The 20,092-nt window shown below is 39.7% G+C and overlaps 1 protein-coding gene across 7 annotated transcripts in view; it reads right to left on the bottom strand.

Annotated features, from left to right (window-relative positions):
* The window catches only part of METTL15 (methyltransferase 15, mitochondrial 12S rRNA N4-cytidine), a 98,525-nt gene that overhangs the window by 70,812 nt on the left and 7,621 nt on the right, over window positions 1-20,092 (bottom strand). For 4 of the 7 annotated variants that reach the window (XM_077929813.1, XM_077929822.1, XM_077929803.1 and 1 more), the window contains exons 2-3: window positions 17,033-17,352; window positions 16,708-16,791 (exon numbers count right to left, since the gene is read on the bottom strand). The exons of 1 other annotated variant lie outside the window; for it this stretch is intronic. In XM_077929813.1, the coding sequence (XP_077785939.1) occupies window positions 16,708-16,791; window positions 17,033-17,293 (345 nt within the window). In that variant the 5' untranslated portion in view covers window positions 17,294-17,352. Of the gene's footprint in view, window positions 1-16,707; window positions 16,792-17,032; window positions 17,353-20,092 lie in introns of those variants that run through there. 2 more of the 7 variants (XM_077929817.1, XM_077929840.1) reach the window with 2 other exon arrangements.

Here is a 20,092-nt window from a genome sequence, read left to right as displayed (position 1 = left end):
AAAACACAGTCCAGAACTCCCATGAGTGGGATTTGGTTCATGGAAGAAGTGGAGTGGGGAGGTATTTAAACTCCTCCTTCCTTCTGTGCCTGCCTGAAAAGCTGCTCCAGAGGACTGGGAACAGTGTGGAGGGAGATGTGCGGATGAACTAGAGGGGGAATAGAAAAGAATTGCCAGCCTCCAATGAGAACCTCTGCAGGATCTCAGTTTCTTCTTCAGAAGGAGTATCTTTAGCAAATGAGTTCTATTTTGAGAAATTTAAAATATGTGAAATCGAAAATTCAAGTTGACTGTGCTTAATATACACGTCTATTTCTGTGTGTGCACAAACATACATAGAGGAGATGGTTGTGTTTCAGAATTGTGCTTCAGAATTGCTGCAATAACTGACCTTTATTCCATTTTTCTGGATTAAAATGTGCAAAGTGGGTTACAGCAATGGAAACAGTGAAGCAGAAAAACTACAAAACTAAAATTTGAATAGTAAGTGTTTACTAGAAAGTGTTGGAGAGGTCTATTGTTCCAAACATATCAACTATTATTGTGTTTTGTTGAGTTTGGAAATCATTTCACGCTTCCGTGGAGAAAAAAGGTTTAAAATATCCATTTCGGAATTAGCCAGCTATACTTTCCCATTGTGGGAACGCCATAATTTCCTGCAAAGATTTCAAAAGATAAAATGTGAAACTGCCAACCATATTTCAGACATGTAATAAAGTTTATTTATGCAAACAGCATGCTTTTTTATCCACTTAAAGTCCCCCAATGCAGCCAAGTAAAATGAAATGTGATCCAAAAGTTCAGTTAAGCCAGAATGGCAATATATGTTTCTAGACCCACTCAAACAAGAGCATGCAACCATCTGAAGTTCAACATGTTCTTCACCGCTTTCATCCATTTCCAAGGCCAAGTATGACAGTAACACAGCCATAAAATAAATCAATAAATAATATACACAGAGAGAATTTTAAAAAACCTCTTACAATGTAGTGTTCCACGTAGAATAGGAAGAGATCAACATAATGGTTGAGAACTGATGGGTTATAGACTTGCTGAAATAACTTAACTTTCTTCCATTTCTCTGCATGAATGAAAATCCTGTTTGCCTCTAAAGAGAAATGTGAATTCTGATTAAGCGACAACAGTTTCCCATGGTCCACTTCCATGTCATAGAAGTAGTATCTGGATTTCTGTAACATACAAGTTTCTTGGACAGTATATGGTGTTTCCCAAACAAGTGTCATTTATCCTTTAAGGCTGCAATGGGAAATACCCAGATGATCCCAGCAATCTACATTATGTGTTAGGCACACAATGAGCTGGTTTTCATATAACACAAAGCCAAAGAATAGTTTAGCAAGAACAGGCTAGTAAATAGGCTTCCAGACAGATTGCAGGCATTTTATTCCTGCTTGTAAACTAAACCATGGTTAACGTGTCATCTGCAGCCACTGTCATGGTTGCTCTCCAGACAAACCACAGACTGTAACCAGGAAAATCATGAGCTCAGGTGCTTTGCATACTGTGAGCTAAATAATGGCTTGGCTTACAGTAGCCAAGGAGGATCTTGGGAAGAGCGCAAGAGGTGAAATCTCCTCTTCAGAAACCCTCTCATTTGCACAAAGTCATGTGTCATTTACAGTTCTTAAAATGTCCTGATAATAAGCAGGTTCACTATTTAGTTAAGCTGGATTCTGTGCTTTCAAGGCACATTAAGTGTAAGATCAAACTAAACCTGTAGAAAATTGTAAGCAATTTGGCATCTCACTACAACTAGGATTCCTTACATAAAAATTACTTGGAAAGTGGACTCCCGTTCTTTAAGTTATACCCAATAAAACAGTAGGACTTATATATATATATTTATTCTACCACTTCAGGTGATTATAAGTTAAAAATTGTGAATATACATAGAAAGAGCTATATCGCCCTACTGTGTACAGGTGTTTAGCGAGTTTTAATATTGCAGATAATCAACTTCACACCTAACATAATTAAAAATGCACAGCAATTACAGTCCATTTGCAAGACAGTTTTACAACTCTGCTTGCTCCTCACACAAAATTTAAAAGGTAAATTGCATGCTTCCAATTAGTCTTTCAAATGCAGTTTCATAAACTTCAAATTAGCAGGCAAAAGTCTGCAAACTGAGCTTGGCATTACAAACTAATGAGCAAAACCACCTTGAGGGGCATGTTAGTCATCACTAGACTTAGTCACCTTGAAGTCAGAAAGAAATACTGTATATCTTTATATAATTCACAAATCTATTGATTAAAAACATATCTAAATTATATAAAATTGATTCGACATACTCTGCCGCGCACTTAAGTAGGCTTATGTTAAATTGTATTTTAAGTGCTTTGTCACATTATTTAGAATCATTCCAATTATTAAGAGCTTAATAATTAGTTAAGAAACTATCAGTTAATAAACGATAAGCCAATTATTTGAGCAAATTTCCCCAACAATTATTCAAACTCAATTTAATTCTGATAATATTTGTAAGAAACTTGGGGGGGGGGGCAGCGAGAAATCAATCAATTAAAAGCTATGGGTAGAATTCAACATCACACTCTTCCAAGTGTTCCATCTGCACTAGAATATCAGCTTGCCAGACAGAGGTTCTCCCTTCCCTGTCCCATGCACTGTTCTGAGGATTTCTCTTGATCCCCCAGAGTCAAATTGGAGGCGGGGTACCGGGAATGAAGGGAGATATGTCCCATTGCTTCAGTGGCAATATTTGTGCAGGTATTCTATGGAGGGCCGCCATTTTCCCATTTCTGCATTGATTGTTCAGAGCAAGAGACAGAGAAATCGACCACCCACCCACCCTGGTATACGTTTTTGGCTGCTGAATATTTGGAATACTGAGGACTGCAATACTCATTTTGATGGATGTTTTTAAATGGTACTTGATGTTGTCAATTAAAACAAACAAACAAACAAACAAACAAACAAACAAACAAACCACTCCTATCAATTGAAAACACCAGCCTGATTTCCTGAAAGAGTCCCACCTTGTGGGATAAACCGCTTTGTGAAAGTGATATTCCGGAATATAATTATACAAACAACACAGGAAACATTTTCAACCACAAATTCAAAAACTACACCGTGGCAATAAAGATGTCTCTTCCTTTCAGTTGAAACTAACAATGTACGGCAAAATTCTTTTCCATCACACTGTAGCCAGGAGTGACATCTGTAGATTTGTGCACACCTTCAACGGATAAGAACTTGTGCAAACAAAGGATAATTTGGTATTTGTGTACTTAGGATTACAGGAAAGCTTTCTCAAAAGCACCTTGGCAGAAGATTTTGTGGTCTTTCTGTATCTGAAAACCTTATCTTTCGTTTATAATTCTGTTTATGTCTGGTGATAAAACAAACACACATTAAACTTTTTACCTTTTCAGTTTAAATAGGTAGTGATCTCCAACCCACACTCCAATGCTCTAGCTCAAAGTTGGGGGCAATACAGGGGTGGTTTTGTTTTTTTACAAGCGTATTGCCAAGGAACCTAGAATGACTCAGTTACAGAGGACCAAACCAGCAAGTCCCTGCCATTCTTTCAAGCTCCACAGTTGGAGCTGGACAGGCGAACATGGGGTTGTCCTGAGTTCAAGAAAGGTATAGCACCAATAATGGGAGAGGCAGAGTCCTGGTGACTACAGCTGAAATCTCTTTATGTTGTGTAACATTGACTAGGTCCCGCTTTTAGCATTTGGGACCTACTGCAAACTCCGCCCCCTGGCAAAAAAGAAGATGTCTATATCAATTACATATTTCACTGTACATGAAAGTTCAACTCTCCTTGAAATCTAATATGGTACATAACACAAACATGTCACTTATTTATGGGGAATCCTTTGGCAGCAATTGGCTCAGCTGCTGTGATGTAATGGAATTAGACTCACCATTTACACATTGCCAAAAAACATGATGCAGATTTGGATGTAAATTTAAGAAATAATGACTATGGTTAAGAAAGAAGAAATACACCTCATCATAGTGGGGAAGGCTATGACCAATTTCACGCAATTTCCAGTTGTCTCTGATCATCAAAAAAATTAACACAAGCAACCTTACTGCACATAGTCTACATGTCATTGGTGAAACTTCTAATGATTTTAACAGAGCTGGATAATGTTCCAAGTAAGCAAATCCTGGTTGATCATTTCACCATCATTCAACATGGAACAATTGAGACTAAAGGCATTTCTGTGTCGTTCCATGGTAATAAATGTAGCAGCGTAAAAGGACCTTTTAATATATAACCAACCTTAGCACTAACCTAAAGTTACTGCCTGAACACTAGAAATTTCTGATCTCTGGTCCCAGAGACTATATATTGGAAAAACCCCTGCAAAGAAAGAGGCTGGAGAGCTGGGGAAACAGCCTATTTTATCTATTTATTTAGAAAATTTCTAAACCACACCTTCATCCAAACACAGATTCCATGGCAATGCAAGCCCACACATGGTTAGCCATCAGCTTCACATCCTGGTTTAGGCATTTAGACATGATGTAAGCCAGCTTTAAGGAAAACAAACCAGGGTTAAGTCTATTATCTGTACAGGGCTAGAGTAGTAGTTCAATAAAGCTATTTGAATACTTTGGCCATGTGCTTTCCAGGAAGTAAGCACTTCCAACAGAGCAACGCTGACCAATGAATATTCCTCTACTCATTTATTTTTATTAATTTATTTCTGGCCCACCCTTCATCTAAAGACTGCAGGATGGCATACAAGATAATACAAACCCATACCATAAAAAGGAGGAATATTAAAATACTATAAAATTTAACATTAAGATAAAGTAACAGCGGAAGCAATCTCAAAGATTCAAACATATGTAGCCCAAGTTTTAAAAGTTTACAAAGGCACCTAAAGACAATTCTGAGGGGCCAATTATACCTCCAGTAACAGGGGGTTCCATTAATGGGGTGCCACTGTTTAGGCAAAATGGCACCTGATCTTTACCGATATTGTAATGAATAAAAATAGTTATAGTCTAATACAGGCATAGGCAAACTCGGCCCTTTAGATGTTTTTGGGACTACAACTCCCATCATTCCTGATGACTGGTCCTGTTAGCTAGGGATGATGGGAGTTGTAGTCCCAAAACATCTAAAGGGCCGAGTTTGCCTATGCCTGGGCTAATGTAACACAGGTTCAGCTTAATATTCTTTGTTCTCAACCTTTTGTCTCACCTTTTTCTATATATTTTTTGGTGAGGGTAGCTGAATCATACAGAAGAGGCAGTGAGATGGTTTCAGTGTGAAAGAGAAATATTTAATGGCATTTGGAATCTCTTAAACCTTCCTCAAGGATAATAAAAAAATAAAAATTACCAAATGAGTAAAAAGTTATGGTTAAGTAATTGAAAATATTAGCAAGCTATATATGTCACATTTATGAGCCACTGAGCTTCATTTTGTACTAATTCAAATATTAACCATAATTGGAATTCTTAGGATAACATATACTCAAGATGAATTATTTACTTTTTAGTAATAATAATGTCGTGCTTCTGAAATTGCTTTGACCACTAAACTATACCGGGTATGGGGCACATTGTACAGTTCTGATAATTGAAATTTAATAGAAAGGTTTTGCAAAGGAGGTCGGTGAACCTGCTTTCCTTTTGATCTTTCATCCTTGCGGGTGCTTGGATATTTCTTTAGTAAGAAAAGTTTTGCTGGATGAGTCAGTGCACTGAGTCATAGGCAGCTTGAAGCCTGTAGTGCTATAGACTAATTGGTAACAGTCTCAAATTTAATTAAAGCACAGTTGTCAGCTCAGATTACTGACTGACAATCCTACAGAAGTATTTTGTTTTTTAGGAAACTTGTTTTAATTGTTCTTTTATATTAAAGGTATTTTGTTTTCAGTTTCAAATCCCATTTAATAGGAAAAGGAGTTGTCCTTCTACTTTTCTGTATCTTCATTTATTTCCTAACATTTTCCAGAGCTGCCAAGTACTGTATCACAGCAAATGGCTTGCACGCCCCTTTAACCACATTCATTGAGCAACGTTCTCTATCCCTGACCTTGCCCCATCCTAAACGATTTAGCCAAAGTCTTATTATATTATTTTCATAGCTTCAATCTGAAGAAAAACGTGTATAATGTCTTGCCCAAACTGTTACATAAGACGAGCCCTCCTGCTTCAGAGCAACAGCCCGTCTGGTTGCCAAATAGATGCCACCGGGAAGCTCACAATCAGGACTTGAAAGCAATACCCCTCCTTCCTTTTCTTGCTCTCAACAACTTGTATTCAGTGGCACACATTTTTGGAACTGGAAGGTTACATATGCACATCATGAAAAGCAGTTTTTGATAGACTTACTTTCTGTGGATTTGTCTAATTTCCATTGGAAGGCATCAAAGCTATTGGCCATCACCTCTTAAGGTAGCAAATTCCATAGTTTGACTATGAACGGAGTGAAGAAGTACTTCCATGTGTCCGTCATGCATCTACCACCAATCAATTTCACTGGATAACCCTGAATTCTAGCATTGAGAGTAGAGGGGAAATGTCTCTCTTCACTTTTTTCTCTACGCAATGCCCCCTTGCTCCTTTTTACTAAACGAAAATGCCACAAACTCCTAAATGTTATGTTGGCATCTGCTCATTTTCACAGGTGACATTTCAGGCAGTAGATTTCAGATTTCCAGGTTTACTTAGAAGAAAGTATATAAAAGTAAACTTGGAAAAATTAGAACAATCTGGTAATAGTCTTTTGTCTTTTTCTACATTGCATATTTACATCATTTCCTGTATCAGAGGCGTTTAGGAGACGAGAAATACATTTACACTGTTTAAATTTTACAGTAAGAGTACTAATAGCAATAAAGAGCTGCTATGAATCATGCTAGGTGATTGGTGCAATCATATTAATAGAAATAGAAGTTAAATGAATCTTCTGCAGAGGCAAATGCTCATTGTTCCTCATATGCTCAAATGTGAGAATTAAATTGTTGAAGATACTAACACATGACATTTCAGGTTCAACAGAAAGGACCACAATCAACCGTCCATGTACCTACTGATATAATTTCCTCAAAGTAATTCCCCTGTGAAATTGTCATGATGCTTTCTAGACCCTGAAAATTTTAAGCAGTTGGTAATTGTTTGACTTTTTAAAAATATGTATTTTTACCAAGTGCTAATTAAAGGGTAACTTTTCTGATACATACATGAGTCAAGCGCATATGCCAATTGAGAAATAGATTTCCTTCCTCCATACAGAACTATAATTACATCCCTATCCTTAAACTTCAACTGTCCAACCCGAACCAGGTCTATTCAGAAGCAATGATTCTATGTTTCTATGATTGTAAGTCATATTGAATTCAGTGGGGCTCTCTCTCAGTTAAGCAGTTTTAGATTGCAGCCTAAATTGTTCATGTGACCGATAGCACTTTCCTAAGCAGGCTTACTCAAATGTAAACATCCCATAGTTTAATAAAATTTACTTTCAGTTAAGCGTTTATAGGTCTGCAGCCTAAATCTAACTGTTTTGTTGCATGATAAATAGGAGGCACTGTACCATAATATTCTACATAAACTTGATTGTGCTAAGATGATTTTCATAACAAGATTGCCTTTTTCTTTTGAATTTGCTACTCCCTCCAGATATAAAAATGTGGTGCATGGTGGGGAGGTGTCATATTATTAACCAACTTTGAAAGGTACAGATATATAATGATTATGAATATTCACTGCATCAATCAGATTTTTTAAAAAAAATATTATTTTATTAATGGGAAAATTATAAAAAGATGCATCATATGAACCTTAAATTATACATTACTTGTTAGATTTAATAACTTTGTCTCTCATATGAAATGGCTTATGCCCAAATAATAGTTCTGCCACAATAACTACTGTTATCTCAAAACAGCACTTTAGGATATAATGTTTTAAAACTGTTGTTTTGGTTGTATTAATTCACAAGTCAAGTAAACACATTCTATTTATCAATTATTTCAGGTACAGTCTATTTACACAAAAGTAGAAGCTACATAAGAAGATACCAGAATTTTATCAGGTTTTTCATGTCACAGTTCTTAAGCCCAATCATTATTTGACTCTTGAAATTTCATATATTGATTTAAAACTATGCAGAAGAAGAATACCGAGAAATAAGAAACATGTAAAAACATGATTGAACAAATATTGGTAAATGTTGTCCTGATTCTATATGCATAACTACCACTCTTCCAGCTCAGAATTAGCTTCCAGTGAAGTCATGTATGGTTAAAAAATTGCCTGTCCCTGAGACAACTTTAATTCCAGCATTTTTTTATAATACAGATGGTTTCAGTGGCATTTGTGTCACTTAACTTTCATGGCACAAAGTGTTAATGTTCTCCTAGGACTATCCGGTGCGATAGAAAACTGAAAAATTAAATCACTGTGTGTAAACTGGTCCTCAAATATTTATATAGCTAGCCAATCCTGGGAAGAGTATAGAACCACTTATTCCTATCACTATTTCTGGGACCAGTGTCTCATTCAAAAGACTTAAGATTACTTTCTTGTGAGTAGTTTTGCCAAAGAAGTGCTAAGACTAATGCTGTAGCACAGAGGGAAAGCGTACACAGCGTCATTTACGAGCTGAGTCATCCCACAGCACTGCATCTTTTTTATTATAACATAGTGCCTTAAATAGGCTCCTGAAATACTATCATTTGTTACGTGATATATAGTGATAGCAGCAAGCTAACTTAGTATCACAGGAAAATGAGATCAAGTGCATACACAGCACGGCTCTCAGTGGGCAGACCAAGTGCCTTGCTGTTTTCTTTCTTGGTAGACGCTACAGGTTCTCCTTCAGTAGAAATGTACATAGGAAGAGAGTTGGTGGGAACTGCAATGACGATGGTACCAAGAAGGTCTAACTGCTGAGAACCAAAGTACAAGTAGAAAGTCTAGACAGGTTATGAAACGCTATAGCAGGATCTGCGTAGCTCAAACTGCTCAAAACTTCTGTGTATCAAGCTGAAACTCTGAACTCATTTTGCACACTGCAATGTAAGTGAACACCTGCACAGATCCATCAAAGAATAATTTTAATATTTTATCAGGCTTTTTTGCCACTTGCTGGTATTTGGGAGCACACTTTGTGAACCACATTTGCAATAAAGCCAACACCCTAAAACAATGGTACTGCTATCTTTTAATTTGTGCAAAAATTCACAACACTCCAAGGAACACCAAGAACAGCAGGAGGCTCTACGCAGGCCATTGCATTTGTGAAGCCTTCCAGTCTCCTGTTTTATCTCACTGATTATTGGTGCTATCAGAAAAGCTGAACTCGTTGCCTGGTAGGCAAGAGCAAGGGAGGAAAAAATTCACATGAAAGCTAAGTTGCTAGATGCAACCGTTGGTTTTCGCACTTAAAGCTACAGTAGATGCCTGCCCACCAACCCAATCTTGGCAGGCACATCACAGGTTCAGGGCCAAGACATTTTATTCTATAAAATGTTGCAACTACATTCATGTCTTCATAACAAAAGGACTGTATTGAGCAGTTATGCTTCTGAAGCATTTTATACTAGGTATAGCAAAAAAATCCCAGCATATCACCATGTGTACATATGCTATAGTAAAAGATAAACTGAAATGATCCCTGAAAATTCCTTCATACGGCTGCATATCCTAAGCCTGCTGCTTTATTTGCAGAAGCAGCTATTTCCGCACAGCATATCAAAACTTCATACTTCAGTTAAGGAGACCAGAATTTCTGAGGTAATAAGGTGTGAGGAAATATAATTTAACATTTTATCCTCATATATTGTCCCCTATTTGGAGGCTGAGATGCAAGCTTCACAGATACATAACAGATAATATGATGTGCCTGGATGGTGAGGCCATGAACCATAGGGATGGAATGTATACCTAAATGTCCTATCAAGAAAGTCCCACTTTAAGTCCCAGATTTCAGAGAGAAATCTGCTCAACTGTCTCCCACTGAAATCAATGGGACTAAAAATGCTTATCTTTGAATTATGGCCAATCATCCTTATTTGCTGGCTTGCAATATGTAGTTTAAGCAGAGGCAGCTTTTGCCACTTTTTAAAATAACCTATACAAATCACTTCAATTCAGGCAGAACCTGTAGGAGTTAGCAACAGCACAATCTGATACATGTCTACTCAAAAGCAAGCTCCAAGCGAGTATAGGATTGCAACCCAAGTTGTCTTTAATATTTAGCTGAAACGGTAACATCACAAAGCAGTTATGGCATGGCTTATTATATCATGCTGCAATCTTATTTATGCACACTTATCTGGAAGCGAGCCCCATCACACTCAATGGGATTTAGTTCTCAGGAAACCTGATGATGGTGAACTGTTGGTCAACCAATGGCAAAGCAACCAAAATAAATGTTTTAGATGGCCAAGAAGACCTAAAATTGACAGCTGCTCCCACTACTCTGCACAAGCCATTGCGCCTTAAATTCAAAATTATGACACAAGAGAATTTTACGAAAACAGATTTCACATAGTTCCCCCTCACCATTTTTTATTTTACAAAATGCAGCACCAACATTCATGGAAGACCTATGGGAAAAGGCTTCCTTTCTCCTCCGAAGCCTTTTATACTAAGAATTCTTCTCTCGTAAGCTATCTACCTTCCTTCCCACGAAGGGGTGTATGAAGTTACCTGTGTTTTTTCTCTGGCACAGTGAAAGGCAGTTCTGGAGCGGGAGCAATTTCTAGCCAAAAAAAAGAGCCATTAGGAGAAAGGTTTAAGATGCCTCCAGCTCTGGTCTTCTTCCATGGAGGACTGCTGCTTCATTTTGTAGGAGGGGGGGAAAGTCCAGGAAAAGCTGCATGTGATTTAGTGCCATGCATATTTTGGCCCCCGGCTCCCAGAGAAACTAGATACACTTAACATCAACATGGAGGCTGAAATAAACGATGGTTAAGAGGCATCAATGTGGGCATCTCATTGTACAGCCTGTACATTTTAAGACCAATGCTGCCAGTCCCTTCTCAGCTCCAGCACGCCTACACTTCATCTATTATTTTGCAGCCCTCCCACACTTATTTGCTTTGCCCATTGCTGGCTGTTATCACAAGCACACAAAAAAAGAACAAGAAAAATAAATGTCCTCCAGCCATTTAGCTACAGGACCCTCCAAATCACAGAAGATGAGGGACAGGCACTAGTCGAGGTATGAAGTATTATGGGTGGTTTTGGCTCCACAACCAGATGTGCGTATAAAAAGGTTGTGTTGATTTGACCTTTTGTATTATTCACTACAGCTCTGTACATACTAGCACAGAACCTTTGGGGAACTAGAACAAAAATACCCTAAAATAATAGTTAATATAGCAAGTTTTACAGGAAGTATGTTTCAGCAGGCTTACTGCAGTAGGCGTTCCATTGAGAAGAAAATGAACTAAAAAGGGAGTGACTCATTCATACAATGTACTTCAGAGAATACTGCACAAAAGGGATTTGGGAGGAAAGGGTTCTAAAGCAATGGGTAGATACTTAAGAGTTTGCCTGGAAATCCAATCCCTTACATTAAGTGAAAGTTTTCCCACAGGCAAGAGCAAAGAGTTCAAACCTATTTCAAAGAGCTCTGAACCCATCACCCAAACAAACCAGTATGCTCTTTCTTCATTTTCTGCTATGATACATATTTTGTCAAATATATTCAGTACCTATGAGATAGTTACAATTTGTGCCGTCAAGCCTGCAAAAGGAACAATGTGCTAAAACTGCATTAGAGTAGGTCAAGAGATGGAAGGAATTGGAAAACGTAGTTTCTGTCTATCACAGAAGCAGCCTACATTTTATAAGCAACCATAATAAGGCAAGCAAGTTTTGGTCTTGATTATTGACCTATGACCTCAACTTTAATGAAGAAACTGGCCAAATAATATTAACTCTTTGTGCAATATTTTGCCCAACAAACTTGGCTGGCACTCATACACTACCCTCCATGTCAGAATCAGAATACTTGCCATCCCCTAAGATAAGAGGATATAAACAAAAATACAGAAAAGTAGTACCTGCTTTCATTCTACATCATCGTAACTGCACAGCTGTACTCTAAAGAGGCATAACAAAAATCCACTGGTGTGTAATAAAGGTACTTTGAAGATACTATCATTTACAGAAGCATATAAGTGGCAGCCATTCATGGTTATGAAACAGCATTTAAAGTTCTGAAGTAGCAGCGTCCCTAGCCAACACTGAGACTGAAGCCATAGAACAAAATGACCACAAAATTCTTCCAGAGGGGAATCCTGAGTAGATAAAGTGGCTGCTGAAGCTTGAAGTTACAGATTAGACAGACCAGAAATTCACATATCCTTTTAAGCTTAACATTATATATATATATATATATATATATTTGCTTTCGTAGATTTTCACGGGTATAGGAATGCAGGTTTTGGTGTCCTCGGGTGTCTTCCCGTGTAAAAGTTGGGGTGTCTAGGCGACGTTTCGACGAGGTCTCACTCGTCATCTTCAGGCTGGTGCTTTCGGCTTCTTGTTACTGGAACAGAGCAGGGTCTCAGTGTTTGAGTTCCTATAAATACTGTTGAGGTGTGGTGTATAGCCTCCAATGTTCTGGGCCGAGAGGAAGTTCCCAGGCTAGTGTGCCTTTTCTTCTTTTGTTCCTTAATTGTTTGAGGGATGTCTTGAGTGATTTCTTGAGTGATATCCTGAGTACCACTTAGGTGGGTCATTAGGTGTGGATTAGTTGCTAAAGCCTTTGTGTCTTGACCTCTTGAACTTTGTGAAGAGTTTTTCTGAGAAGATGGCTGTACTGCATTTTGTTGTGCTCTGGCTTGGCTTCGTGTATAGGGGCGAGCTGTGGTTTTGTGGCCTGTGTAGGGATTGCAGGGGGGTGCAGCATCCGGAGGTGCCACCATGGTTTGGCTACTGGATGGTGTCTGTAATTTATCTGTGGAGAGGGTCTGGGTTTGGGTCTGGTGTGGTTGATTGGTGATGGCGTTCTGTGTGCCTCTGGATCTGGTGTCAGTTTTTGTGGGGAGGGCTAATTTCCAGATGTCTGGCAAGCGGGATGTGTCGTCACGCTTGTTCATGTTGTGAGGGTGTTACACGGGAAGACACCCGAGGACACCAAAACCTGCATATATATATATATATATATATATGCAGGTTTTGGTGTCCTCGGGTGTCTTCCCATGTAAAAGTTGGGGTGTCTGGGCGACGTTTCGACGAGGTCTCACTCGTCATCTTCAGGCTGGTGCTTTCGGCTTCTTGTTACTGGAACAGAGCAGGATCTCAGTGTTTGAGTTCCTATAAATACTGTTGAGGAGGTGTGGTGTATAGCCTCCAATGTTCTGGGCCGAGAGGAAGTTCCCAGGCTAGTGTGCCTTTTCTTCTTTTGTTCCTTAATTGCTTGAGGGATATCTTGAGTGATTTCTTGAGTGATATCCTGAGTACCACTTAGGTGGGTCATTAGGTGTGGATTAGTTGCTAAAGCCTTTGTGTCTTGACCTCTTGAACTTTGTGAAGAGTTTTTCTGAGAAGATGGCTGTACTGCATTTAGTTGTGCTCTGGCTTGGCTTCGTGTATAGGGGCGAGCTGTGGTTTTGTGGCCTGTGCCAGCCAGATCTGTGTAGGGATTGCAGGGGGGTGCAGCATCCGGAGGTGCCACCATGGTTTGGCTACTGGATGGTGTCTGTAATTTATCTGTGGAGAGGGTCTGGGTTTGGGTCTGGTGTGGTTGATTGGTGATGGCGTTCTGTGTGCCTCTGGATCTGGTGTCAGTTTTTGTGGGGAGGGCTAATTTCCAGATGTCTGGCAAGCGGGATGTGTCGTCACGCTTGTTCATGTTGTGAGGGTGTTTCTCTATCTCGATGGCTTCCATGATTATTCTCTTGTGGTGATGTTCCATGTTAGAGAGCAATTTGGAATCTGCAAAATTAATTTCGTGTCCTGTTTCTTTCATGTGTTGGAAAAGAGAGGAAGTTTTTTCTTCTTTTTTGACGGCATTCTTGTGTTCTGCGATACGTGCATTTATTCGTCTGTTTGTTTGTCCAATGTACGTGGCTGGGCAGACTTTGCAGGGTATTTCATAGACCCCTTGGTTTTCCAACTGGATTTTATCCTTGGGGTTTCTGAGGATATTGGCTATCTTTTGGTTGGCGCAAAAGGCTGTTTTGATATTGTGTTTATGGAGGATTTTGCTAATTTTATCTGTAGTGCCCTTGATATAAGGAAGGAGGGCCATGCCATTGTTTTCTTCTGTGTCTTGGTTTTTGGGGGGTGTTTCTTTTTGGATTAGCTTCGTAACCCTGTTTTGCTGGTATCCATTGGCAATTAACACATTTGAGAGATTCTGTAACTCAGTTGTCAAGTGGTCTTTGTCAGCCAGGCGTTTGGTTCTGGAGATGAGAGTCTTGGCTACGGAGTTTATTTGTGCAGGGTGGTGGTGTGATTGTGCATGTAAGTATATGCGCCCCTATACACGAAGCCAAGCCAGAGCACAACTAAATGCAGTACAGCCATCTTCTCAGAAAAACTCTTCACAAAGTTCAAGAGGTCAAGACACAAAGGCTTTAGCAACTAATCCACACCTAATGACCCACCTAAGTGGTACTCAGGATATCACTCAAGAAATCACTCAAGATATCCCTCAAGCAATTAAGGAACAAAAGAAGAAAAGGCACACTAGCCTGGGAACTTCCTCTCGGCCCAGAACATTGGAGGCTATACACCACACCTCCTCAACAGTATTTATAGGAACTCAAACACTGAGATCCTGCTCTGTTCCAGTAACAAGAAGCCGAAAGCACCAGCTTGAAGATGACGAGTGAGACCTCGTCGAAACGTCGCCCAGACACCCCAACTTTTACACGGGAAGACACCCGAGGACACCAAAACCTGCATTCCTATACCCGTGAAAATCTACGAAAGCATATATATATATATATATATATATATATATGAATAAAATCACAATTTCTGCAGACAGTATCAGACAAGAGAGTAACACAAAGTATAAAATATTGGTTATTTTTTTAATAATTGCAGTTTTGGTGTTTAAAGGAGAAAATATTGATGATCCTATGCCAAATGGAGCCTCGCATTTTGCTTCAGTAACACATAAATCTTTGTGAAGCACACTTTTGTGGCTTACAGTATCATTTACCAGTGAATGTAAAAACAAATATGATTTTTTTCTAACCCAAATCCCGTATTGTTGTTATTATTATTATTTAAAAGCCATATGGTGCAAGTATTTCTAATCATTCGTGTTTTCACTCTGAAACTTGCAGTTGACTTTGCCTGAAATCTGTACACATTTACCCGGGAGTAAGTACCACTGAACATTACTTTCTTATAGGTAAAAAAAAGGTAAAGGTAAAGGACCCCGGATGGTTAAGTCTAGTCAGAGGCAACAACGGGGTGCAGCAGTCATCTCGCTTTTCAAGCCAAGGGAGGCGGTGTTTGTCTACAGACAGCTTTGCGGGTCATGTGGCCAACACGATTACACTGCTTCTGGAGCAACGGAACACTGTGATGAATGCCAGGGCACATGGAAATACCATTTACCTTTCCACCGCAGCAGTACCTATTTATCTATTTGCACTAGTATGCTTTCGAATGGGTAGGTTGGCAGGAGCTGGGACAGAGCAACAAGAGCTCACCACCACTGTGTGGATTCGAACCACCAAACTTCTGATCGGCAAGCCCAAGAAGCTCAGTGGTTTAGACCACAGCCACCCGCATCCCAAGACTTTCTTATAAGCAGGCATGCACAGGATTTCATTATTAAGAACAATAAACAAGCTGCACAATTCTGAATTGTCATAGCTCTCAGAAGTCTCAACGGAACCTGTAGCATCAAATGCAACATACAACAAAATAATAATAATCAAAAATTCATATGGGAACGTCTTAAGAAATAGATTTTCTTATCTGTGTATAGTTAGAGATGGTATGTTAATACACAGATTAACACAGGACTTGTGTGTGTGTGTGTGTGTGTGTGTGTGTGTGTGTGTGTGTGTAATGTTCAAAAGCCTTTTGGAAGCCCATCTATGCCACATCTACCTCATTAAAGACCAACACAAAGTTTGTTCAGCTTTACTGCAAGCTCCCTCTTTCTTCAGAAATCCTTTCACACTTTTCTTTTTTGTCTCGTTTGCCAGCTGAAGGCTTATGGATCTTGTAAGAACCTGGAATGCTGGGGGGGGGGGGCGAGTCCAAACTGGATGACATTATATATGGAGGTGTCAGAATCAATTGTTGAAAAGTTCTTCAAGGAATATGCCCTGGTCATCCTCAAGGATGTAGATAGGGTTCTGTGAGATCCACCAAAGGTAATGTGGAGCCTGGCCATCTCTGGTGGTGAAGGTCAGCAAGGAAGAACTTGGTGAGCCACAAAAATTAATGCCTCTCTTGATGAGCGTAGGATTTCTCCTGTACTAATAGGTGATGATCTGCCCACTTTTTAAAACTTTAGACGGAGATAGCCTGGCCAGGTTTAAGTTCACATACAACATTTCTTTTGGGGAAAAAGTTGTGCAACATGTGGTGGCTGAACAGCTATAGGAATTCCTGGATTTAAAAATCCTTCCTTGATCTTTGTCCATCTGGCTTCCAACCTGGATATGGGATGGACACAGTTTTGACAGCTCTGGTAGATCTCTATTCTGAAATATACATGGGAAATGTTTCCCTATTGATCTTGCTCACCCTTTCTATGACTTCTATGTTGGACTTTCTGACAACTTTTAACTTGCATCTCACGCTAGATCCTGTGGCCTTCCCTCCAGTCAGCTTCATATAGAAATAGAGAAGTACTGTATTATCTTATCACGATCATCATCATTATCAACAACAACATTGTTGTAGTAAGCAAAATACATTCAAGTCAATCACAAATCAGTTCAGTACAATAGAGAATCTTCAAGGACATAAATTACAGAACAATTTCATCTATAATTTACTCTAGCTGTAAAATAAAGCCTGCAATTCTTTATAATTATTCAATCTACTTTGAAAAGAAATTTCAACTTACCTGTCCTTTACGTGGTGCTAAAAAATTAACAACTTCCTCAACCATAACTGGTATATGCCGTTGTTGATAGTCTTCATTGTCTGCTCCGCTATTTAAGTATTCATCACCATGCAAATGCAATTTTTCTTCAGTTTCACATTTACGGGTTAATGAAGAGTGTATAGTTTTTACCCATGTATCTAAGCAATTTGGGCTTGATCTAACTAAACTGTGAAAAGGAAATCGGTTGCAGGTCTTGCATAAATACAGCAGCTGGTGCATATTGTAGGTAAGTTTGATTGAAGTGCAGGGTATAAAAATAATAAGACAAAGAAGCCAACCTGGGGGGGAAACATATTAGAAGTCAAAAATTAACATTTTTAAAATGGCTTGTATTAAAAGAAGAACTGTATAAAAGCAATAGGAATTTGTTTTACTAATCAGCACAAAAAGATTTCAGTGCCAGTAAATGTTGCAAGATGCTATTTAACATATGCCACTAATGATGCTATTTGGCCAACTCTAGTACTTGCAAGTACTCCACTAGCATAACTTTACAACCTGAGCATCTGTTACAAATTCAACTGTTCTCAATCACAGATCTATTCAAATATAAACCATATTGACATATATGCCTCGTTGAACACAGTGTAGATTGGGGACACCCAAACTGCTCCTAGTTCAAAAAGATTCAACCATAATTGGGTCAGTATTGAGCAGTAGCCAGAACATGATGCTTGGATAACAGAACCCTGCTTCGCAGTCTGATTCAGTCATGAAGTTCACTGACTTGCTCTGGGAAAATCACTGTCTCTTAGTCTATATTCCATCTCAGAGTTGGTGTTAGCAAAAATGAGCTAAGAATTTGCTCTGCAAAATACTATTAAGTATATAATACCTTTCCAGGATGAAGCTTATAACTAGAAGGCAGACATTATCATGGAGAAAAATATGGAGCATATCCTATGTTTGCAATCTCATAGCATTGCCTGTGTGCTACATGAACATTTCATTGTACATTCTTGTTCTCAATCTACATCATGGTAGCAATACATGAATGTTCTTTTAGAAATGGGAGTCTTTATGCAGCTTGAGAATATGAACTGTCTGCTTCAACATTTGAAACCTACTACAGTCGTTCTTGAACGGAATCCATTCTGGAAGTCCGTTCGACATTCGAAAACAAAGCCATGGCTTCTGATTGGCTGCAGGAGCTTCCTGCACTCAAGTGGAAGCCGTGTCGGACTTTTGGGTTCCAAAGAACATTCACAAACCAGAACACTCACTTCTGGGTTTGTGGCATTTGGGAGCCAAAACGTTCGAGTCACAAGGCGTTCGAGAACCAAGATATGACTGTACCTGGCCTGCTGATCTATGCAACATCTTAAATGGGTTTATTAGGGGGCTATGCTTCAGATGATGAGATGCCGCCCTGAGACCTCCGGGTATAGGCCAGTATATAAATTCTAATAATAATAATAATGCCCTCTGAATTGCAGTTTTTGTTTGTTTTTTTGAGGCATACAGTGGTGCCCCGCAAGACGAATGCCTCGCAAGACGAAAAACCCGCTAGACGAAAGGGTTTTCCGTTTCGGAGGCGCTTCGCAAGACGAATTTCCCTATGGGCTTGCTTCGCAAGACGAAAACGTCTTGCGAGTCTCGCCATCCCCCCCCGCTTTCCCCCCTTTTTCAAAGCCACTAATAGCCTTTTAACAGCTTAGCCGCTAAGCCTTTAATAGCCGCTAAGCCGCTAAATCGCTAATAGCGCTAATCCGCTTAGCCGCTAATGGGCTTGCTTCGCAAGACGAAGAAACCGCTAGACGAAGAGAATCGCGGAACAGATTCTTTTTGTCTTGCGAGGCACCACTGTATTTGCCTCAGAGGAATCTATGCTAATCTGGTGGATTTGAGCAATACTGCCCACTGTAAAACATGCCACTTTGGGGGAAAGTTTTAGAGTGGGTAGTGGCAGCTCAGCTCAGGATGATGCTGATTATACCAGGCTGGTTTCAACCTAATTTCAGGACCTTGTTCACCCTGATAAGGACATGCACCAGGAGGATGAAACACAATCCAATTGATTATCTTGTGTTTTTCAATACAATCAGCTGTGATACTTTTCTGGGCCACGTTAGCCTCCCATTCGTCATCTCCCTCCATGTCTTTCTCCAGAATCTGCCACCCCAGGTCTGACACTGAAAGCGCCAAGGGACTCATGACAACTGCTGTCCAATACCATGCCTTCCGATTATATTGTCATCCATGTTATTTCACTTTGACATCATTCTACTGGGAAAGATCATCCATTCAGTACACTAAAAATACTCAACTTTATCTCTTGCTTCAACCCGGCCAGCCCAGGGATACCATGGAAACCCTGTATCAGTGTCTAGGAACAGTTCTAGTGGAGATGCAGGTGAAAATCCAGTGACTAGAAGTTTTGTGGATATGGACATAGATATGCAATCTGTTTTGGATGGAGTTACCGTATTTTTTGCACCATAACACTCACTTTTTTCCTCCTAGAAAGTAAGGGGAAATGTCTGTGCGTGTTATGGAGCGAATGCCTACGGATGGCAGGGGGATCTGCTGCAGTCGTGAGCAGAGGATCCATGGTTCCCCTTCCTTCCCTCCTCCGTGGCTCGCTTTGAAACAGCAAAGCGGGAGAAGAGCTGCTGAGTGGGGAGGAGAGAGGGACAGAGAGCCTGCTTGCTTTAAAGGAGCAAAGCGGGAAAGGAGAGGAGCCTTCTCCTCTTATACCCCTCTTCTGCATTATTAACAGCATCCTTCTCCACCCACCCCACACGTGCTCCTTGTCCCTTGAGTGCTTTTCCTTCCCTCCCCACTTTGCATAGGGTCACCCCAAATTCACCATCAGATCACATAGCATGTCCATGGCTACAGCTTGTACCAAAAAAATCATGCACCCACTGTTGCCTGGGGCCGCAGTGGTGCAAAAACGTGGTTACAAAGCATGGATCCACATGGATCCTCAGGATTTTTGCATTGGGCTACCCCAAACTCACCGTCAGATCACATGTCTGTGGCCACAGCATGAACCACAAAAATCATACATTCGCT

Source organism: Podarcis muralis, chromosome 1 (assembly GCF_964188315.1).
Source record: "Podarcis muralis chromosome 1, rPodMur119.hap1.1, whole genome shotgun sequence".
NCBI classification, from domain to species: Eukaryota; Metazoa; Chordata; class Lepidosauria; order Squamata; family Lacertidae; genus Podarcis; species Podarcis muralis.
Note: the sequence above shows the minus strand (reverse complement) of the source record. Positions and strands in the feature narration are given on the sequence as shown.